Source organism: Argentina anserina, chromosome 6 (genome assembly GCF_933775445.1).
Source record: "Argentina anserina chromosome 6, drPotAnse1.1, whole genome shotgun sequence".
Classification (NCBI taxonomy): domain Eukaryota; kingdom Viridiplantae; phylum Streptophyta; class Magnoliopsida; order Rosales; family Rosaceae; genus Argentina; species Argentina anserina.
The window spans coordinates 6,462,816-6,482,885 of record NC_065877.1 but is presented as its reverse complement, the minus strand read 5'-3'; the positions used below and the strand labels follow the sequence as shown (position 1 = coordinate 6,482,885).

Genomic DNA, 20,070 nt, shown 5'->3' with positions numbered 1-20,070 from the left:
CAATCACCATCCCTCAGATATGATCCTCCAAATTACCCTCGCACCCTTACACTCCCACGCGGAGAGAAACTATTGGCACAGTCGCGGTGGGTGCAGCCAATTGGCAAAGGCGCACAAGCACCAGAGTGAAAAGGTGGGAAAAATGGCAGCGAAAGAGGAAATAAAACCGAGGATGACGAGGAACAAACCCAAATCCCGAAAACTCTCTCTCTCTCTCTCTCTACTCTTTGCTTTTCCCGAGATTCCCGTTTCTTTATAACCCAAATTGCCCAAATTGGGCTTCTCTCTCTTTCTCACTCATGGACTGTTAAAGCCCTAATCATTTCTCCACCTCCCCATTTTCCTTCTTTTCAATTCCGCCTGTGTTTTTATTGAGCAGTCATGGTCGCCGGTAACAATAAATCCGACATTTCCTTCGCCGGAACTTTCGCCAGCAGCGCCTTCTCTGCTAGCTTTGCTGAGGTAATCACACTCACCCCACTTCCACCATTTGATGATCTCACAGTCAACGATTAGTCAAGCCGATCATTTCGCTCTATTATATTGATTCATGGACTGTGCATCAATTATCAGTGGAATTTGCTTTGAGAATTGTGGATTGATCCACTCGATTGTTTATATTGTGCACAATTTGGGTTGTTGTAATTGAAAATGTTGTGATTCTGATAAAATCGGTGCAGATATGTACGATTCCGTTGGACACTGCTAAAGTGAGGCTTCAGCTCCAAAAGAAAGGTGTTGCGGCGGTGGCGGGTGATGCGGTGGCCTTACCTAAATACAGGGGCTTGCTGGGGACGGTTGCTACTGTGGCCCGGGAAGAAGGTCTATCGGCATTGTGGAAAGGAATTGTACCCGGGTTGCATCGTCAGTGCTTGTTTGGTGGTTTGAGAATCGGCTTGTATGAGCCTGTATGTGTCTCGACTCTTTTTCGTTTGATGATAGATTGTGTGTATGTTATGTCTTTGTTTTATCTTTGGGTGTCTGATGTTAGCATGTGAATTGTGTGATTGACAGATTAAGACCTTATACGTGGGCGAGGACTTTGTTGGAGATGTTCCTTTGACAAAGAAAATTCTAGCTGGGTTGACAACGGGTGAGAAACTGAGCGTGGTTGTGGATGCTATTAGAATCACAGTTTGTTTCTGTTGGTTTAGGGAAAGAAGAAAATATGATATGCATTTCTGCTGTGTTGTTTTCTGTTGGATCTAATGTTAGTGGATGCTTTTCTTATGAATAGGTGCTCTAGCAATCAGTGTGGCTAATCCAACTGATCTTGTAAAGGTTAGACTCCAAGCTGAGGGAAGACTGCCACCAGGCGTTCCTAAGCGCTACTCTGGTGCACTGAATGCGTACTCCACCATCGTGAGGCAGGTTGTGCACTGATACTGGAATTTATTTTCCTAAACTAATTTCAGTGAGCAGCATTGAGTTTTTCGGAATTTTAATCGTGGGTACTATGCAAATAAATCAGGAGGGAGTTAAGGCTCTGTGGACTGGAGTTGGACCTAACATTGCACGTAATGCTATCATTAATGCCGCTGAACTAGCCAGTTATGATCAAGTGAAGCAGGTAAACTCATCACGGATGGTCGTCATTCCCTTTTAAAGTAAAATTCTTCATATTCATTTTTAACTTGTACAATTTCTTTGCAGACACTTCTGAAACTTCCTGGGTTTAAGGATGATATTGTCACCCATCTTTTTGCCGGTCTTGGGGCAGGTTTCTTTGCTGTCTGCATTGGCTCACCGGTTGATGTGGTAATGTTTTTATTAACTTTGCTTATGTGCGAAATTCTTTTGTCCGGTATTTAATGAAGTAGTCCATATTTGTACTGCATAGCTGTCATTGCTCTTAATATCAGAGATAAATGCACATGTGTTAGCAGAAAACATCTCTTATACTTGTTAATGCTGATTAAAGGTCACATACTTAAAAGTTTTACCAGTTATTTTAATAATGTTAAACTTAGCCTTTCATGTTGTACTCTTGCCCAAGCTATAATTATTATAAATTGCTAATGTCTCTGATCAGTAAGGTAAATTTGGATGACTAACGTATGTTAGTGAAGTATGCATTAAATGATTTGCTTACCTGATTTCACTTACTGTATTTGAATTTATTTTTAGATGCATACGACCTCAGATTAACTTATTTTTCATATGATTAATCTTTTTTCAGGTTAAGTCAAGAATGATGGGAGACTCTTCTGCTTACAAAAGCACAATTGATTGCTTCGTTAAAACTTTAAAGAATGATGTATGACGTTTCCTTCCCATACCCTATATCGTATTCTAAACTTCCTTGTATATCTTTAAACTTTAAAGTTAAATTGTTCAAAAAAATTGAGTATCTACGTATCGATGTTAATTTGAAAGCGCTTTTACATTTTGATTATTAGCGCAAACAAAAGATGTAGGTGATTAAGTTTCCATGTCATTCGTATGTATGCTGTTGATCTATGTTTTGATAGGAGTAGAGTTTAACCTTCTACCTTCGGTTTTATCACCATGCATTATACCTTTGTACCTCTTTGTCACGATATATACTGTAAATTAAAGATTCGTTGTTTGCAGGGACCTTTGGCCTTTTATAAGGGCTTCATCCCAAATTTTGGACGGCTAGGATCTTGGAATGTGATCATGTTTCTAACCCTTGAGCAGGTACATATTTCAATCCTTCTCTTTGTATATCTCTTTACGTTACTGTTTTGTGTCTTCTAGTCTGTACACTGGTATTCTGCAGTCTAGATTGCAGCTGAGAAATTATACGTTTGTGTTGGAATCAGAAATCTCTTAGCCTCTTTTGATGAAAATTTGTTATCGAAACTTATCTATGAAGCTGTCTTTGTGTTTGTCCTATGAATCTGGAAAGGTTACTTTTTTATACGGCTTTCTCATCTCTTAAAGTAAGTAGAATTGCCTTTCTCATATCTTATTCTTCTGGCAGGCTAAGAAGTTTGTGAAAAACATAGAGTCAAAATGAGAAGTGAAGCCAAGAGAGTGGATTCAATTTGCAGGGGTAGCATCTAGAGCAAACATTAGTTGCTGTAATAAGGCTCTCGACAAACCTTTTTAATACCATATATTAGCTAGCTGAGGAGAAGGATCCTCTGAAGAAAAACTGCTTATTGGATACTCAAAAATTTAGGAATAATTAGCATTTGTTTTCCAGATTATATACATCTCAGTTGTCATTTGGGGATGTTCCGCTATCGACTCACTCCTTTTGGTGGCATTTTGTACAATGAAGCAAAGAAGCGGTATGGAATTGAACATCGAATTGATGTGAACTTTGTCTGTTTTTTTTTTCCTGGGAAAAATGGTCGGAGCCAATGCCTTTCTGCATCCCCAAACTTGGACTGTCATTTGGAAAGTAGATAAGCAGCAGTTGATGCAACTTTTATACAAAGCATTGAGCCCTCTCTCATTTTGACACAGTGGAAACTATCAATGGCTATGGTAATATGGTTATTGTATCAAATGAATCAAACAAATGATTTTAGAAATTGTGTTTAATCTGAGTGATTTGCGAGAGTTATTAAACGGTGCTTGAAAAAAAAAGAAAAGGAAGAACAAAGTATGTTCTAGCCCTATGTTCTATTTTGTGTAGTGTTACACCATTAAAGCCAACGGAATCCGGTGCAAGTGCCAACAGAAGTTGAAGCTGCTTGTACATGTATGTTTAAGTGCTGACAAGATATGCTTTTCTATGTGAAAAAATTGCAAGAGGATTCAAAATGTTCTTCTTGCTTAATAAGTTTAGTTTGCAATTGTGCAATTTAAAGGACAATATTCCCTGAACAAAGTTACAAACTCCAACAGCTATCCCTCTATATCGTGAAGGATCCACTGGTTGGTACTTGGGGAATGGAATCGGATACTAGGCGTATCGAATCTGCTTAAGGCAAAATACGTAACCTATACATTGATCTGATCAAAGGAATATGTATTCTGGTACGAGACCAGGTTTCATCATACTATTAGCATTTTGTTATGCAACCCCATTACATCACATATTACTCCTCATTTTCTACGTATCAAACTATCATTGAATAACGATTCAGTTTGTTTCATGTATATATTATTCATGTAAGAATGAATTTGCTATGTTATCACTTGTCGATCATCATTCATTCCAAGTGCTATATCATAGTATATAAAGTTATAAACAAGTTATGAGCTATATCAATTCAACAAAATGATCAAACGTTAGTCTGGAAGTAACTTAAGTAAGCTTAGACCACCGAATACGGTTGATGTGTATGAGATGTGGAGAATATTAAGAGAAGTTTGTTTAAGGTTTTTCTAATTAAGTCGCATATTTATTTAGTAAGATAAATCATATTTAAACAATATGTGTTGGTGTCATAACTCATAACATTTCATGTATGAAGATGAGGATAAAAGTGAAAACTATAGGAGGACATTAAGTTCTAGCGAAAGGTTGGGTTTCCTATTGTCGGACGTCATGACTGCGTTGTCGAACTCAACAAAAATCAAGCGTAATTGATAAGAAAAAGATAGACACATAGAATTATGGTTTTAGTAGATCAAAGCAACCAAACGTTTTGGGATATGCTTTCGTTTGTTTCTCCTCGTCACACACTCGCATCCTCATTTTTAGGAGTTTTGCATGCATGTCCTACCTTTTAACTTCTGTGCTTATGCGCCCTTAGGTTGGGTTTCCTGCTTTTCTGTGTGAACTATGTAAGAACGAATTTAGTATGTAGTCATTTTTAGAATTCCACATCACATGAATTAAGTAGGGGAAATTCACAATTATAAGTAGGTTGCGACAATTGTACAATACTCGATTTAAAGTGAAAACCGAAAGAAGAAGAGATTTATGATACAAACTTTCGTCCATTCTTTATCATAAATCTCAGATCTAACTATATTAGTCCACCATAAATCATGGCTTCTGAAAGATCATTATGAATCGGACAACTCTTCTTCTCTGCACTACTGCTTGACTGATCATTCTTTCCTTATTTTTGGCGTTTGTGGATTTGGTTCAAATTTACTAATTTAGTTCAGGCATCTGTTATTCCAATTTGACCAAGTTGAACATTTCCGTTATCCGTATCAGCCATCATCATGCCGCAGTTGCGGCTTTTCAAATTACCCTCCTATCCCTGTATTGCCACATGGGAAGAAATAATTGGATAAATTTGGTGGGTACAGCAAACTACCAAAGGGCGCGTAAGCAAGTTGAAAGGCACATGCAGTAGAACTCCTAGAAATGAGGATGCGAGTAAGTGACGAGGAGAACAGAAATAAACTATATCCCAAAACGCCCGGGTTAGTTTGATCTATTAAAACCATAATTCTCTGTGTCTATTTTCTTCTTATCAATTACACCTGGTGTTTGTTGAGTTCGGCAGCTCAGTCCATCATGACGTCCGATAACAGGAAACCCAACCTTTCGTTCGCCAGAAGTTATACCAGCAGTGCCTTCTCCGCTTGTTTTGCTGAGGTGATCACACTGATCCCACTTCATTTTTGTAAAGAATGTAAAACATGTTAAGCTGAGAATTCTGTCTGTCTAATTCAGGAGGGCCAACGCAGCCATGGATGAATATAATTAGGTTTTTGTGATCAAACAGTTCTGTAGATCTATGTCAGTCTCGCAATTCAGTAAAAGTAGAAGATTGGTTTGATATGTGTCAAACAGCCCGCTTGAAAGAAAGCATGTATTATTGATATTGAGTAAAGTGTGATATTTATTTACTTGGTGCAGCTCTGTACTATTCCGTTCGACTGTGCTAAAGTCAGGCTTCAGCTCCAAACGCAAGGCTTTGCGGTTGCAGGTGGTAATGTGATGGCCTTACCTAAATACAGGGGTATGCTGCACACAGTTGGTACTGTGGCTAGGGAAGAAGGTGCAGCGGCCCTATGGAAAGGAGTGACAGCAGGATTGCATCGTCAGTGCATATATGGTGGTTTGCGGCTTTCATTGTATGAACCTGTATGTGTCCGACACTTATTGTTGAATGCAGTTTTCTTTCGGTCGAGTTCAATGTTTGCGTTTGTGTGATGTCTTTGGTTTTTGGTATTTGATATTGGTATATGAATTGCGTGCGTGACAGATTAAGACGTTATATGTGGGAGAAGACTTCGTTGGAGATGTTCCTTTTGTAAAGAAAATTCTCGCTGCCCTGACATGTGGTGAGTAACTAAGCAGGGTTGTGGGCGCGATTGCAATTACAGTTCATTTGTACTAGTTTAGGGAAAGAAGAATAGACGTCCTCTGAATGAGATATGCATCTATACTGTTTCCGTTGCTGTTTGTTTTAATGTGAGTTGCTTAATTATTTTCTATATTATGAGTAGGTGCCATCGCAATCACAATGGCAAATCCAACTGATCTTGTAAAAGTTAGACTTCAAGCTGAGGGAAGATTGCCACCAGGCATGCCTAGGCGCTATACTGGCTCACTGAACGCGTATTCCACCATTTTGAGACAGGTTGTGCACTGATACTGGAACTTAGGTTTTCTTAAAAGAATATCAGGGAGCAGCATCAAATTATTCTTTCTAAGACCTTCTAATACTTTGGAAATAAAAAATCAGGAGGGAGTAGGGGCTCTCTGGACTGGAATTGGACCTAACCTTACACGTAATTCTGTTGTTAATGCTGCTGAACTTGTCAGTTATGATACTGTGAAGCAGGTAAATCCATCACAAATGATCTTCATTCCCTCTTGGAAGTAAAATTCTTGTTACTCATTTTTAATGTGTAAGGTTTCTATCCATGCAGACACTTTTGAAACTTCCCGGGTTTGACGACAATGTTGGCACTCATCTTCTGTCTAGTATGGGGGCAGGTTTAATTGCCGTCTCCGTTGGCTCACCAGTTGATGTGGTAATCTATCTATGATAATTGTTCATGTGTTAAATCATTAGTTGCCTGAACTCGGTGAGTATATGGACTATGGAGTTCAAGATATGGTTGCCTGAATTTTAATCTACTATACGTACACTAGATGCATACAACGTTAAATAAGTTATTCTTTCTTGCTCTTCACATTTTCTCAGGTTAAGTCAAGAATGATGGGAAATACTGGTGCTTACAGAAACACGCTTGATTGTATCTTTAAAACTTTGAAGAACGAAGTATGAACGATTCCCTCTCTTACCTCTTAATTAGATTATAAACTCCCTTTCGTACTTAAAAAGTTCAGAAGTTATCCAAATCGAATATTTGTGTATTCTTATGGGTGAGATGTCAATTTGAAAGGTCTTAGTATTTAATTGTTGATCCAAACAAAAGATGCACATCAGTATATATAAGTGCCGTTGAATCTTCGTTTTCATGGGAGTAGGGATTTACCTTGTATCTTTGTTATTTGAAGAGGTTCACAGTAACTCAATAAGAATATTGTTATTTACAGATTTTGTGTTCTGCAGGGACCTTTGGCCTTTTATAAGGGCTTCTTCGCATATTATAGTCGTCTAGGATCTTGGAATGTGATCATGTTTCTAACACTTGAGCAGGTGCATCTTTCAAATCCTTCCCTTTCTATATCTCTTCAGCCTTTTGTGAATTGCTTTTCACATCTCTTATATACTCTTCTGGCAGGTTAAGAAGTTTATGAGAAACTTAGAATCAAATTGAGAGCTGATCTAAGCCAAGCCAAGAGAGTGGATTCAATTTTGCAGGGTAGCAAACATTAGTTCTTTCAGAGGATAATAAGGCTGCCGACAAACCTTTTTCTCCCATATATTAGCTAGCTGAGGAGAGGGATCCTCTGAAGGAAAACTGCTTAATGGAAACTCAAAAGATCAGCAATAATTAGAATTTGGTCAGAAAATACACATCTTTCAGTTGTCATTATATTGATGAATTGTAGCAATCAAAATTTGTCCATCAAGGTAAATGCTATTGTCTTTTGTCCCGATGAACGAAAGTTGGATGCCTTGCAGAAGTATACTGTTGCATTTTCAACTTTGAGCAAGAGCACAATTGCATTATATTAAGTTTATCTAAATTCGTATGTGGAATACTAGCTTTGTAGCAAAAATGTGACATGGGGTAAAACCTATGAAGCACGGACACACGGACAAGGGTTCGTATTGCGTGTCCGACACGGACACGGACACAGACACGCTCGGACACTCGAGTGTCCACGCGGACAAGGGTTCGTATTGCGTGTCCGACACGGACACGGACACGGACACGGCCCGGACACGCGAACTCAATTTGGACACGGCCCGGACACGCGGACACGCACCAACTCATATTAAAAGTGAAAGTGCTTATGGTGAGAATCGAACTTGGTCATCCAAGGCACCCGACAACTCTTCAACCATTCCAACATATTCAATTTTTGTTAAATTTATGCACACTTTAATATATATAAGGAGAGAAACTCATGATAAAAATAAGAATGCTTGTGGTGGGATTCGAACCTTGATCATCCAAAAGATCCAACAAATCCTCAACCATTCCAACAGATTCAGTTTTTATTATATTTATGCACACTTTAATATATATACATCTAAATACTTTCAAATTTTTAAATTAATTTTTCAATAAATAAATATATATATTAAAATAATATTAATTGACGTGTCCGTGTCCAAAAAAATTTCTATATGCCGTGTCTATGTATCAAATTGTGTACAATACGGACACTCGTGTGCGTGCTACGTAGGGTAAAACAAGACCTAGATATGGTTTTAAAACTAAGCAGCTGGTTATTGTTAACCAATTCCAGAATCACTAAACTAAGGGTCACATTCCACCAACAATAGTAGTCCGATGCCAGCTTCCCAGCAGTGTCGAGGTAAAGACCTTAAGCAACAGTCAAACCAATCTTAAAAATATGTTTATAGTTGGAAAGCAGTGAGAGATCCATGCCTTTGATTGGATCCAAATGATCTTTAAGCACCGAAAGGAGAATGTAATGAAGTAGATGTCGGGAGCTGTAGTCTATTTTTTGCAATTTTATATAGAATCATCCAACAACCAGATGAGTTCATAAAAGAGAGAGAAGCTTAGTCGCTCCTGTAGTTTCTTCAACTAGCGTTCGTCTCAACTGGTTGACTCTCTTGAGTAGAGATCAATGGCTGAATTTCTCACTTTTGGTGCTCAAGAATTGCTGAGGAAAGTGGCTTCACTTGCAGCCCAAGAGTTCAATCTCGTATGGGGATTCAACGGAGAGATAACAAAGCTGCGTGAGTCACTGGTCATGCTTGAAGCTATGCTACAAGATGCAGAACATCCGCGACAAAATCAGGGAGAGGCTGTGAAGATCTGGTTGAAGAAGCTTGAAAACATGGCTCAACAGGCTGATGATGTTTTGGATGACTATGGATATGAGCTTCTTCGGCGTAAGGTGCAAGTGCGGAGCCAGATGAAGAAAATGGTGCAAGATTTCTTTTCACTCTCCAATCCAGTTGTATTTCGTGTTAAAATGGCACATAAAATTAAGAAGATCAACTCCTCTTTGGATGAGTTGACTAAGAAGGCAAGTGCTATTGGCTTAGTTGTTAATCTATCCTTAGATGCAACAACTTCCCATGGTATAACCATTGACAGGGAAACCTACTCTATCGTGAAACAAGATGAAAACAATATCATTGGAAGGGACGATGTTGTGGCAGATGCAGTTCAAACCCTGATCAAATCAAACCCAAAACAAGAAAGTAATCTTTCTGTTATGGCCATTGTTGGTATGGGGGGCCTTGGCAAGACAACTTTGGCTAAATCAATATATCATGAATCTGAGATAGGTAGGCACTTTAAGAAAAAGATATGGATATGTGTATCCACAATTTTTGAAGTCCGTTCAATTTTGAGAGGGATCCTGGAATCTCTTGAACCAGAAAAAGCTGCAGTGCGAGCTATAGATGCAATTTGTAAAGCTGTCCAAGAAGAGTTGAAGGGAAAGAGATATCTTCTCATACTTGATGATGTATGGAACGAAGATGCTCAAAAATGGAGTGACTTGATGAGTTGTTTGTTAAGAATCACTGATGCTCGAGGATGCAGCATCATTGTTACTACTCGTAGTGCCAAAGTTGCAAAAATAGTGGAGACCCTTCCTAGATGTGATTTGAGAAAACTTTCAGATGATGGATGTTGGCTCATATTAAAGGATAAGGCGGTGCCAGACAAAAGTATTCCTATACATGAAGATCAAGAGAAAATTGGAAGGGAGATTGCGAAAAAATGTGGAGGTATACCATTAGTTGCAAAGGTATGATATAAAGGTATGATATATTGTATAGTTGGGAGTTTTTCCCATACTTTCTTTTTACTTTAATTTGATAACAAAACAGGTTCTATTCCAAATATTGTTAAGGTTGGGAAAGTTTAACAAGTAGTGGTGAAGTTTATAAACTGTTGCACTGTTTTATTTAAATCTAATTTCATAATTAACTTGATTGCAGGTTTTAGGAAACATTATGCGTTCTAAAACAAGCGATGGATGGAATTCAATTGTTAATAGTAAAATTTGGGAGATATCAGAAGAAGAAGAAAGAATCATGTCGATTTTGAAGTTGAGTTTTGATGAATTGAAATGTTCATCATTGAAACAGTGTTTTGCATACTGCTCAATGTTCATTAAAGATTTTGAGATGGACAAGGCTGACTTGATTCAACTTTGGATGGCTCAAGGATGGCTTCATTCCACCACAGCTGATATGGAGATGGAGGATAGAGGTAACGAGTATTTTAACATCTTATCAGAAAAGTCCCTTTTTCAAGATGTTGAAACGGATTACAATGGTAATACGAGTTGTAAGATGCACGATCTTGTGCATGACCTTGCAGAACGTGTATCAAACATGACACACTTGCGCTCTCTGTTTTCAAAGGGAGAAGCACTTGGGAGTGCCTTGCTTACTGTTAGATCTTTACGTGTGTTAAATTTATATGAGGCGGACATCGACAAGCTGCCGAGTTCAATTGGAAAGTTGACACACTTGAGGTATCTGAATGTTATGAAGACTAATGTCAGAGCATTTCCAAGATCTATCGGTCAGCTTTATTACCTTGAGACGTTTAAAATGCCTTATCATGTTGAAGAGTTCCCGAAGATGATTGCTCATATGATTAACTTGAGATATGTTTATTTTGGTAAACATGCAATGGTTCCAGCTGGGATATTGGGAACGTTGACGAATCTCAGATCATTACCTTTACTAAAGGTGGGCGAGGAAACTGGGCCTAGGATTGAGGAACTCGGTGGGTTAAACCATTTGAGAGACACCTTATCTATCTATGATCTGGAGCATGTAAGAAATGGAGAAGAAGCAGCGAAAGCGAAGTTGGTCGATAAGAAACACATAAGAAAGTTGACTCTTGACTGGAAGCTCAGTAGAGCAAGCAACAATGTCGACAATGAGGATGATGTACTTGAAGGCCTGAAACCACATTGTAATCTGGAAAGTTTAAACATCCAGGGGTTCATGGGTTGTAAGTTTCCATCATGGTTATTGCTTGCCAGCAACTTGAAAGATATTGAATTAGCAGGGTGCAACAAATGCGAAAGAGTCCCAACACTAGGCCATCTGCCCAATCTTAGACATGTTAAGATTGCCAACATGCAGAACCTAAGGTGCTTGGGGTCAGAGTTTTATGGTTACGATCAGATCTCTGGTTCAACAACAAGTGATGAGGGAAATACTCTGTTTCCTAAATTGAGGTCATTGCATATCGATAATGCCGAGAATCTAATAGATTGGATGGAAGCAGCGGAAGTGATGCTAATTGCAGAAAGAGTAACTGTGTTTCCCTGTCTTGAAAACCTCATGCTGTGGAACTGTAAGCAACTGCAAAGTGCTCCCAGTCATTTTCCATCTCTAAAATGGTTGCAGATTAGAGGCATGAACAGCGGAGGCATTCCAATAGCAAGTATTCTGAGCAGTAGTCTGACCACTCTCACTTCTCTAACTCTAGACAATGTGAGGGGACTTGCTTGTCTGCCGGAAAGCTTGTTAGAAAACAATCAGAATCTTGAATATTTGTTTATAGCGGATTGTCCGGAGTTAACTGGTATTGTTACTCCCCAATCACGCTGCCGTGCATCTCTTCGGGATGTATGTATTAGTGGGTGTCCTAAGCTGAGGTGTTTACCTGATAATGGGCTATTACACCCACTCTCTCTCAAGAATTTGGACATATATCATTGCTCCAGTCTAGAGTCCATTCCAATCCCTGAGCAAGGTGGCCTCCCATCTCTCGAAAAATTGAAGATCATTAATTGTGCCGAGTTATCCAGTCTCCCTGACGGGATACAACACTGCACATCTCTTCGAGGATTGGAGATACGGAGCTGCCCGAAGATAAAGTCCATTCCAATTCCATCAGAGGGCTTCCCATCACTTGGTCGGCTATGGCTTGAGCAGTGTGCTGGATTATCAAGCTTGCCGAGTGGGCTAGGCGGCTGCATCTCTCTTGAGGATTTGTCCGTAACAGAGTGCCCTAAGGTGACTTCCGTTCCATTTGACAGTCTCAATACAACTCTTCGATACTTGAGGGTAGATAATTTGGAGTCTCTTCCTAATCTACTCTGTCGCTTCACATCCCTCCGTCTATTGGGAATCAAGAAATGTCAAAGTACAGGTATTGATCTTAAAATCCCCGTCTCTCTTAAGGAGTTGACAATAGAAGAGTGTCCTAATCTAGAGACTGTTCCGAGTTTAGACAAGCTCACCTCCCTCCGTAGACTGCAAATCAGCAATTGTTCGCGATTAACTTGCCTACCCAGTGGGTTAGCATTCACCCGTCTCAAGTGGTTGAATATTGGTCCGTTCTGCCATGAGCTGGATTCATTCCCTGCTCTTCAGGTTCTACCACAACTTGAAGAATTAGAGATTTACGGGTGGCCTAAGCTCAAGTCTCTGCCTGAACAAATTCAACACTTGACGTCTTTGAAGGAGTTGTGGATATTTGACTTTGAGGGAGTGGAGGCTATTCCAGAATGGTTGGGAAACCTTGCATCTCTTACAAACCTATTGATTAGGCGCTGCAAGAATCTGAAGTATCTACCATCCGTCCAAGCTATGCGCAGCCTCACCAAATTAGAGGAGCTAACTATCGTGGAGTGTTCCCTTCTAAAAGAAAGATGCAGAGAGGAGAGCGGCCCAGAGTGGCCTAAGATTTCTCATATTCCAGAACTCGATGGTAACTCCTTTTCTTCTCTTTCTCAAGTATTGCGAAGTTGCATGCTCTATTTTCAAGTCAACGTTGATGCATTACTCTAGTCTGTCACTTCTAAAGCCACTCTTTTATACAAGCATCTCTTAAGAAATTTAGAACTTGTATTTATCTACATCCCTATTTGGTGTGTCCCTAACTTCTTCTTTATTAGTTCGTTGAGACAGGGGCTTGCATGTTTGTGACACGTGAAGAATAAGAGCCGTTTGCTGGTATGAATAAGTTGAAATTGCTCCATGTATTGCAGTAATGTGCAACTGTGTAAGTTGAACGACATCTTCTTGTCTCTTATGATGTTTCCCCCTAACCTCTTACCACCTACATTGTATCAGCAGGAGCATCTAAAGCTCAATATCATCTCTCTATCAGCATTGCAGTATTTATTCCCAAGGGAAATTGCAAAAGATGGTTCATTGCTCATGTTGTTAAAAAGTATAAAGAGGCACCCTGGTTGCTCAGGTATAAATTCCTCTCTGTTAGAATCAGAAAGTTCACTCCAGTACTTGGCTTTCTTAACTTGTATGTTAAGTTGCAGATATTTTGAATCTGCCATAACAGTTTGTCTTGCATTTCATTACAGATGAGAAGTAGGTGATCCAGGTCATTTAGAAAAGGAGGGTAGGAGTCTGGGAGCAATTGGAGTAGTACTAGGAAGTATGGTTCAGTCAGGGAGGAAGAATTTATGGAGTCTGATATTACCAAACAAGATGAAGCTTATGTGGCGTGCGTGTAACAACTTACTGCCTTGCGGGGAAGTTTTGGAAAAGAAGAATATGCCAATATGGGAATTGCCTGAGAAGTGGGTGTAGCAATGATTTAGTGATCCTTTTTCTATGGGAATGCAATTGGGCAAGAAAGGTATGCAGTCGAACTTTATCAAGAGAAGTTGTTAGGCTTTGGCAGGCACAAGATGCTTTGGGTTTGCATTTCAAACAGTAGCTAAGGAGAAAATACTTCAATGGTTTTGTGTTGTCGCTTTGGCATTTATGGCATGAACGTAATAATCTTTTACATGGAAAGGAGGTGTCCCTGGTTTATCTGTTTGTTAACAAGATTGTTTCTTGGTAGGAAGTTTGTGAACTAGTGGGGGGAAATGAGGAAGCTGAGTCGGTAGTGAATGGAAGTCAACAGATTAGAAGTGGAAGTGGGGGAGCTTTACCAAATGCTGGGGTGGTAAAATTAAATATTCATGGGGCTATGAAGAATGGTTTGTTTGGTACTGGTGCTGTTTGTAGGAATGAGTATGAAGACTGTGTGGGCACACTGGCAGTGCCTGGGACTGGTTCTACGCTGCTATTAGTCCACAATCTTGTGTGTGTTCTTGACTTTATTTAATGTTCTTCACTTCTATGTGCAAGCTGGGTTTGCTGGCCTACATATAGAGGAAGATGCTCAAGAGTGTTTTTGCAGCTTGGTTTCTCGGCGAAGACTTCAGCATAAATGGTTTTCTAGTAGATGAAGCAAGGCTGCTAATTAGTCAGTTTCAGTGACCTGTAGTTGGGGTGTACATCCCTAGAATGGGTGATAAAGCTGCTCATAGAGTTGCTAACACTGCCATGCCTCTCCATTTTCTCACTTATTGGTGGAAAATGGTGGAGTGATTCTAATATCTATAGTGAATGAACAGCTATGTTTGTAAGTTTTTCTAGGTTCTCCAAGTGGAGCGTGTGGGCGTGGTACTCTTCCGAATGGTTTCGTTGGGTTTAATACCATGTACTGCTTAATGTGTTTTTCTGTTTCGAATGAAATTTCAGCCGAAAGATATTTGCTGGGCAAAATAGAAAGAAGAAAAAAAGTTTAATCTGAGTATATGGTGATACATTGAAGTTACTTTGTTCGGTCACATCTTAAGAGATTAGAACCTGTATATTATTGACCTGTTTTCTATAATTTTATATCCGGCAATTAAATTTTTGTTTTGATCTTACTAATCTCAGTTGTATAAACCATTGAAGCTATGTGATACATCAATGATGAATCGGAGGTGCCTTCGGGACATTCGGTTAGGAACTTAGGAATTACGTCAAAGTTTGCGTCAACTTACCCAGCTAAGTGTGTTGTTTTTGCAGGAGCATCTACATTACTTGTAAGTCCAACTGAAAAGACAATGGTTTTGTGCACCCATTTTACTCATAATCCAAACTATCATTTGGAAATTCACTCTCTGGTCACCACTACAAAGTAATAGTGCATTGTGGTATTTCGTACTTTCGTAGATTGCAATCATGGAGCTGGTTATATGTCTAGAGAATATAGCTTTTCTAATCATTGTCATCAGAGGAGACCCTTTCTGCTCATTTCTTTAGTTTGTTGAGGTAAAGTACCAAATGATTGTGTGATATTTTGATTATTTAAAAGGTCTGTACATAGTAAGAACTTTACCACAAAAATTAGTTAGCAGCCTAACACTAACGCTTGAGCACTGATTTTTAAGTTTGTTGAAGCAACATTGTTAAAGAACTCCTGAAAATCACAAGAGTCTAATCGGATCACTGCTAAGTTATTATTTTCATTTCTAGTTTGAAGCATAAAGTACGAACATATGATTATTCCATCATTAGCTAAACTGCAATTTTATTGATTTTTGAATCTATGCATACACTGGCCGTCAAGATATATATATATATATATACATATATATATATATATATTTTCTCAAATAAGGATGTCTGCACCAATAGTTTTGGTGTAGATTTCCATTTTTAAACTACTTTTCGGTTAAATTATCTCATCTCCACCATCTAGTATCTAGATAATAATATGTAGATCATCTCTGAAAAATTACAGCCAATTTGGTGATCGCTAAGATCTTCAAAATCGAAAAACAAATGAACGGACTGAATTTTGTCAAACATAAACCGTTCATGTTTTTAACAGAAAAACGTAATTTTGAGGACCTTAACGATCAACAAATTGGATGAAATTTTGCAGAGATGATCTACATAATATTATCTAGATATTACATGGTGCAGATGAGGAAATGCGATCAAAAAGTAGTGCAAAAATAGAAATCCGCACCAAAACATTGGTGCGGACCTCCGCAGCCAAGAAGAGCTATATATATATATATATAATAGTGATCAGGTGAAGACGTCCGCACTGTGCATATTCACTCATTTTGGCGTTGCGCGATAACGGTGTGGATGATGTCGGCCGTACTCCCCTCCTCCCGGCGCTCCTATCTATGCTAGTCGATTATCGCAAATTTCAGGAATTTCCCATAAACTTGTAGATTCTAGGATTTTACAGATTTCAGCCGACGTTGAAGCTCCGACCGGCACAAACAAGAGCACCATGAGGGGGAGCACGACCGGTATCATCTGCTCCGCTGGTCACCGGAGTCGCCGAATTTGTATGATGCGGACGTCCGCACCTAAAACGGCTATATATATATATATATATATATATATGTGTGTGTGTGTGTGTGTGTGTGTGTGCCTAGGATGAAATGTATGTGTCCACCTTCTAGTTGCAGAAGATTCCATTCTAGCTTTAAGGGTTCAGGTTCAAGCATTCCTGCCTTCCTGGTTCCTTGAATTATCACATCTTCCGTTCTCCTTTCTCTAATCTATGCTATATTTTCCTCATTTCCTCATCAAGTTGGCCACTCTTTTGTTTATGCAGGGGAATTTTTGCTTCAGTATCAGACTATTTTCCTGTGGTCTGCAGGAAATCCATGACTTGACTTTATATCGGTGCCAAGCCAACAAATTCCCTTTCAGAAAAACAAGCTTTCTGTCCGTGCGTTTAAAGTGGCCTTGAAAGTGCAGGAAGAAAAGGTAAATTGTGATCCAATAAATGTGTTGCTCTCTAGCCTCCCCTAGTCCAGATAGGAATCATGTACTACATGTGTAAACCAATTCTTGCTTACCCTTATTCTACTGAATAAGTGAAAATGTGTACTGCAAAGCAATATAGTGGATTATACTCCTGTTGACCCGTTTTACTTCTTTAGATAGAAACAATTGTGATGTTATATGCTATATCCCATACCCGAGCTTTTTCCATCTAGTCCAAGCTAATGATCAAGTAGGAAGATTTTTTGTTTTCAGGTCCTTTCAATATAAATGTAGTAGTCATTTTAAGAACCTTTGCGCCTCAGCCTATCAGGCAGAGAGCAATCAGAGCACATGTCAATGTGCTCGAAGATCCTACTTTTCTAGGTTGGTGAAACGGATCGATCACCATATGGTTCTTGAAAGAATAGATGACTAGGCTAGACTACTGCGTTGTGCCAAACTGTTGTGACCAAAATCAAAATCACTAGCAAATAACGACCATGTCACGGAGTTATGAACTCTGCTCTCATGTAGTATCTGAAGCTCTTAGGTTCTTAACCATTCAGTCATGTTATAATTCACTACAGTACCAGCAGAATCTGACTCTAACAGTCGATCTAGCTTATAAGCTTGGACGAATCGTATATTCTGATTATTCTCAAAATTCCATATGAAATTATGAATTTTCTAAGTGAAGGCAAAGTGGCAAACAAAACTTTTGGCAGAATGCTGATTTTTAGAAAACGACAATTCCAGTTCTACATACAGTGTCGTTCGTCATGTAAAATAATTTCTGTTCAGAAGCCCAATAGCGGAGCCCAACCCAATAATATTTAACGTAATTCCACTTCTTCTCAGTTCAATTCCAATTTCATTCAAACACAAATCTGGAGAATTAGGGTTTACAGATAGCAATTCAATCGGATTTACAATGCTTCAGACTCAGACTCCGATGCTGATCCGATTAAAGACGGTTGCACCAACCGAGGGCTCTCCCGGACCTAAACACTTGCCCACCGAGACCGCCACCGCCGCGTGCCCTGACCACCTCATCCTCGCCGACCTCCCCGTCGCCAAGGGCATTGGCTCCGCCACTTCCGCTTATCTCGTCAAGACTGTCGGCCGCCGCTCCCGCCGTCAGCTCGGCGAGCGCGTCCACTTTTGCGTTCGCTGCGATTTCCCGATTGCTATCTATGGAAGACTGGTGTGTGAATTTGAACTTCATATCTTTGCTTTCTGAAATTGAATGCTGTTAAAGTTTGAGTCTTTAAGAGTAGCTTTGTTGTTGTGTTTGGTTGCAGAGCCCTTGTGAACATGCTTTTTGCTTGGATTGTGCTCGTAGTGATTCAATCTGCTACCTGTAAGTTGTTATGATTCTTCGCTTCATTCATAGTTGCTTTGAATTTGTTCTATTTCTTGGCTTTGATGAATTGGTCTTTCGAGGGTTGACTGTATATAAACCAGGAGTTGATAATTCATGTTTAGTCAACTGATTTGGTTTAAAGACCAATACACCGCTGATGATTGGTTCAAAATGCCTGAGATATGGTACAGCATTGTTCGTTATTGGATGACTTTCACATCTGATTATCATAGAGCTGATATAATTGGACTCGATTACGAGTGATTTGTTTTCTTGACATAGGGATTTAGAATTAAGTTATCATGGATGGTGTAGACTTCTAATTGTGGTGATATATATTGCACAGTTGTGATGAACGTATTCAGAAGATTCAGACTATTAAAATGATGGAGGGGATCTTCATTTGTGCTGCCCCCCACTGTCTCAAATCATTTCTAAAGAGGAGTGAATTTGAATCTCACATCCATGAGACTCATGCCCACCTTCTACAGCCAAATGCGGAGAAAATGATGGATGGAAATGAATCAGAAGCCCGAAGTAAAAGCCAAGTTGCGGCATCTGAATCCACTGCTCGTGCTCCACCAAGGCCAGTCTTTTCTCCCAATTCAAATTCCCAGTTCCATGACCGTGATGACAAAGTTCGTCTTCAACGAGAACAATCACTTCCCAGGCCAGTCATGCAGCCTACACCACCGCCAGGTTTTGGACAAATTCAGAATAATCCACCAGATCTCTGCCGACCACCAGGCTTTGACAGACCTCTTCCCCAAAATCTCTACCATCAACAAAGTTTTGATACATCCGGTGCTCCAATGCAGGAGTCTGGTCAGTTTTCAGATAAGCAGCAAGGAATGACATCCGAAACTCCCTATTCTGAATACCCACCCATGCATTCTACCCAGCCTCCCAATTATGCAGTTCCAATGAGTTCCAATCAAGTACAGATGATGCCTACCCTTCAGTTTGGCTATCCTTACCCAGTTGATGGATCTCAACCATTCTATAATGCTCCTTATCAGATGGTACGACAGGATTCTGGACAGGATGTGGGACAAGAACAGGGGTCGTTGTTGGGTTTTCCCCCAGGTTCAGTACCTAACATGAACTTTGCAGCTGGTTACCCACAAACTTGGAATGCAGGACAGGCTGGTGTTCCTTTTGAACAAGCTACACCAGGGGGTCAAGGAGCTTCGGATGGTTTCCCCAACTCCTCAGATCCTCAAGGAAATGTTGCATATTATCAAGGCGGCATGCCTTTCAATCCTCAGCAGATGACAAACAAAGCAATGGAACAACCATCCCAGGGTGGTAATGCTATGGATAACAATGGTATAACAGCTTCACAGCCACTTCCTCCGCCTCCTCCAGTATCACAGCTCAAACGCAAGTTTTATGGTGACACAGGTCGAGATGGCCAGAGCTAGGACTGCATAATGAGAAATTGTAATCGACTGTGGTGGTGATCAAGTCCATTAAAAGTTGTTCTTTGTAATGTTTGCTCTTATTCCTCACCTGAACTCATGGCTGTCATATTTTGGTCCCAAGGTCTCTCTCTGAGAGTATTTGTTTCCTTGGCTCTGGTTCTTGTCTCATTACTAAATATATGTTTGAAATTTGTGAATATCTACAAGTGAGGGTTATGAAAGCTCCACTTTTGAAGTTTAAGATAGAGCATGTACAGAACCAACTCTTTATATTACCATTCTGTGGATTAGATTGCAACATTTATTAACACTCTTGACATGATATCTCTGCAAT

The 20,070-nt window shown here is 39.6% G+C and overlaps 4 protein-coding genes across 10 annotated transcripts; all 4 read left to right on the top strand.

Moving 5' to 3' along the window:
• The first annotated feature begins 253 nt into the window (after nucleotides 1–253).
• LOC126798016 (mitochondrial uncoupling protein 1-like) lies at nucleotides 254–3,275 on the top strand. Its single transcript, XM_050524830.1, has 9 exons — nucleotides 254–462; nucleotides 681–908; nucleotides 1,015–1,093; nucleotides 1,238–1,371; nucleotides 1,472–1,570; nucleotides 1,654–1,758; nucleotides 2,180–2,257; nucleotides 2,575–2,661; nucleotides 2,948–3,275. The coding sequence occupies exons 1-9, from the start codon at nucleotides 382–384 to the stop codon at nucleotides 2,981–2,983; spliced, it is 927 nt and encodes a 308-aa protein (XP_050380787.1). The 5' UTR covers nucleotides 254–381; the 3' UTR covers nucleotides 2,984–3,275.
• Nucleotides 3,276–5,395: 2,120 nt separating this feature from the next.
• LOC126798017 (mitochondrial uncoupling protein 1-like) lies at nucleotides 5,396–7,617 on the top strand. Its single transcript, XM_050524831.1, has 9 exons — nucleotides 5,396–5,476; nucleotides 5,741–5,968; nucleotides 6,090–6,165; nucleotides 6,331–6,467; nucleotides 6,573–6,671; nucleotides 6,760–6,864; nucleotides 7,038–7,115; nucleotides 7,410–7,496; nucleotides 7,582–7,617. Exons 1-9 carry the CDS (start codon nucleotides 5,396–5,398, stop codon nucleotides 7,615–7,617), a joined length of 927 nt encoding a protein of 308 aa, XP_050380788.1.
• A 1,329-nt stretch (nucleotides 7,618–8,946) lies between these two features.
• On the top strand, nucleotides 8,947–14,756 carry LOC126798002 (putative disease resistance protein RGA3). 7 transcript variants are annotated; one of them, XM_050524816.1, is made up of 5 exons: nucleotides 8,947–10,204; nucleotides 10,398–13,137; nucleotides 13,325–13,382; nucleotides 13,506–13,629; nucleotides 13,751–14,756. In XM_050524816.1, exons 1-3 carry the CDS (start codon nucleotides 9,068–9,070, stop codon nucleotides 13,330–13,332), a joined length of 3,885 nt encoding a protein of 1,294 aa, XP_050380773.1. In that variant the 5' UTR covers nucleotides 8,947–9,067; the 3' UTR covers nucleotides 13,333–13,382; nucleotides 13,506–13,629; nucleotides 13,751–14,756. The 7 variants fall into 7 exon arrangements, with proteins under 7 accessions (XP_050380773.1, XP_050380774.1, XP_050380771.1 ...); XM_050524817.1 differs by having other exon boundaries at nucleotides 13,503–13,629; XM_050524814.1 differs by having other exon boundaries at nucleotides 13,325–13,431; nucleotides 13,540–13,629.
• A 3,058-nt stretch (nucleotides 14,757–17,814) lies between these two features.
• On the top strand, nucleotides 17,815–20,036 carry LOC126797868 (E3 ubiquitin-protein ligase HAKAI homolog). Its single transcript, XM_050524609.1, has 3 exons — nucleotides 17,815–18,153; nucleotides 18,251–18,309; nucleotides 18,659–20,036. The coding sequence occupies exons 1-3, from the start codon at nucleotides 17,881–17,883 to the stop codon at nucleotides 19,734–19,736; spliced, it is 1,410 nt and encodes a 469-aa protein (XP_050380566.1). The 5' UTR covers nucleotides 17,815–17,880; the 3' UTR covers nucleotides 19,737–20,036.
• The last annotated feature ends 34 nt before the right edge of the window (nucleotides 20,037–20,070 follow it).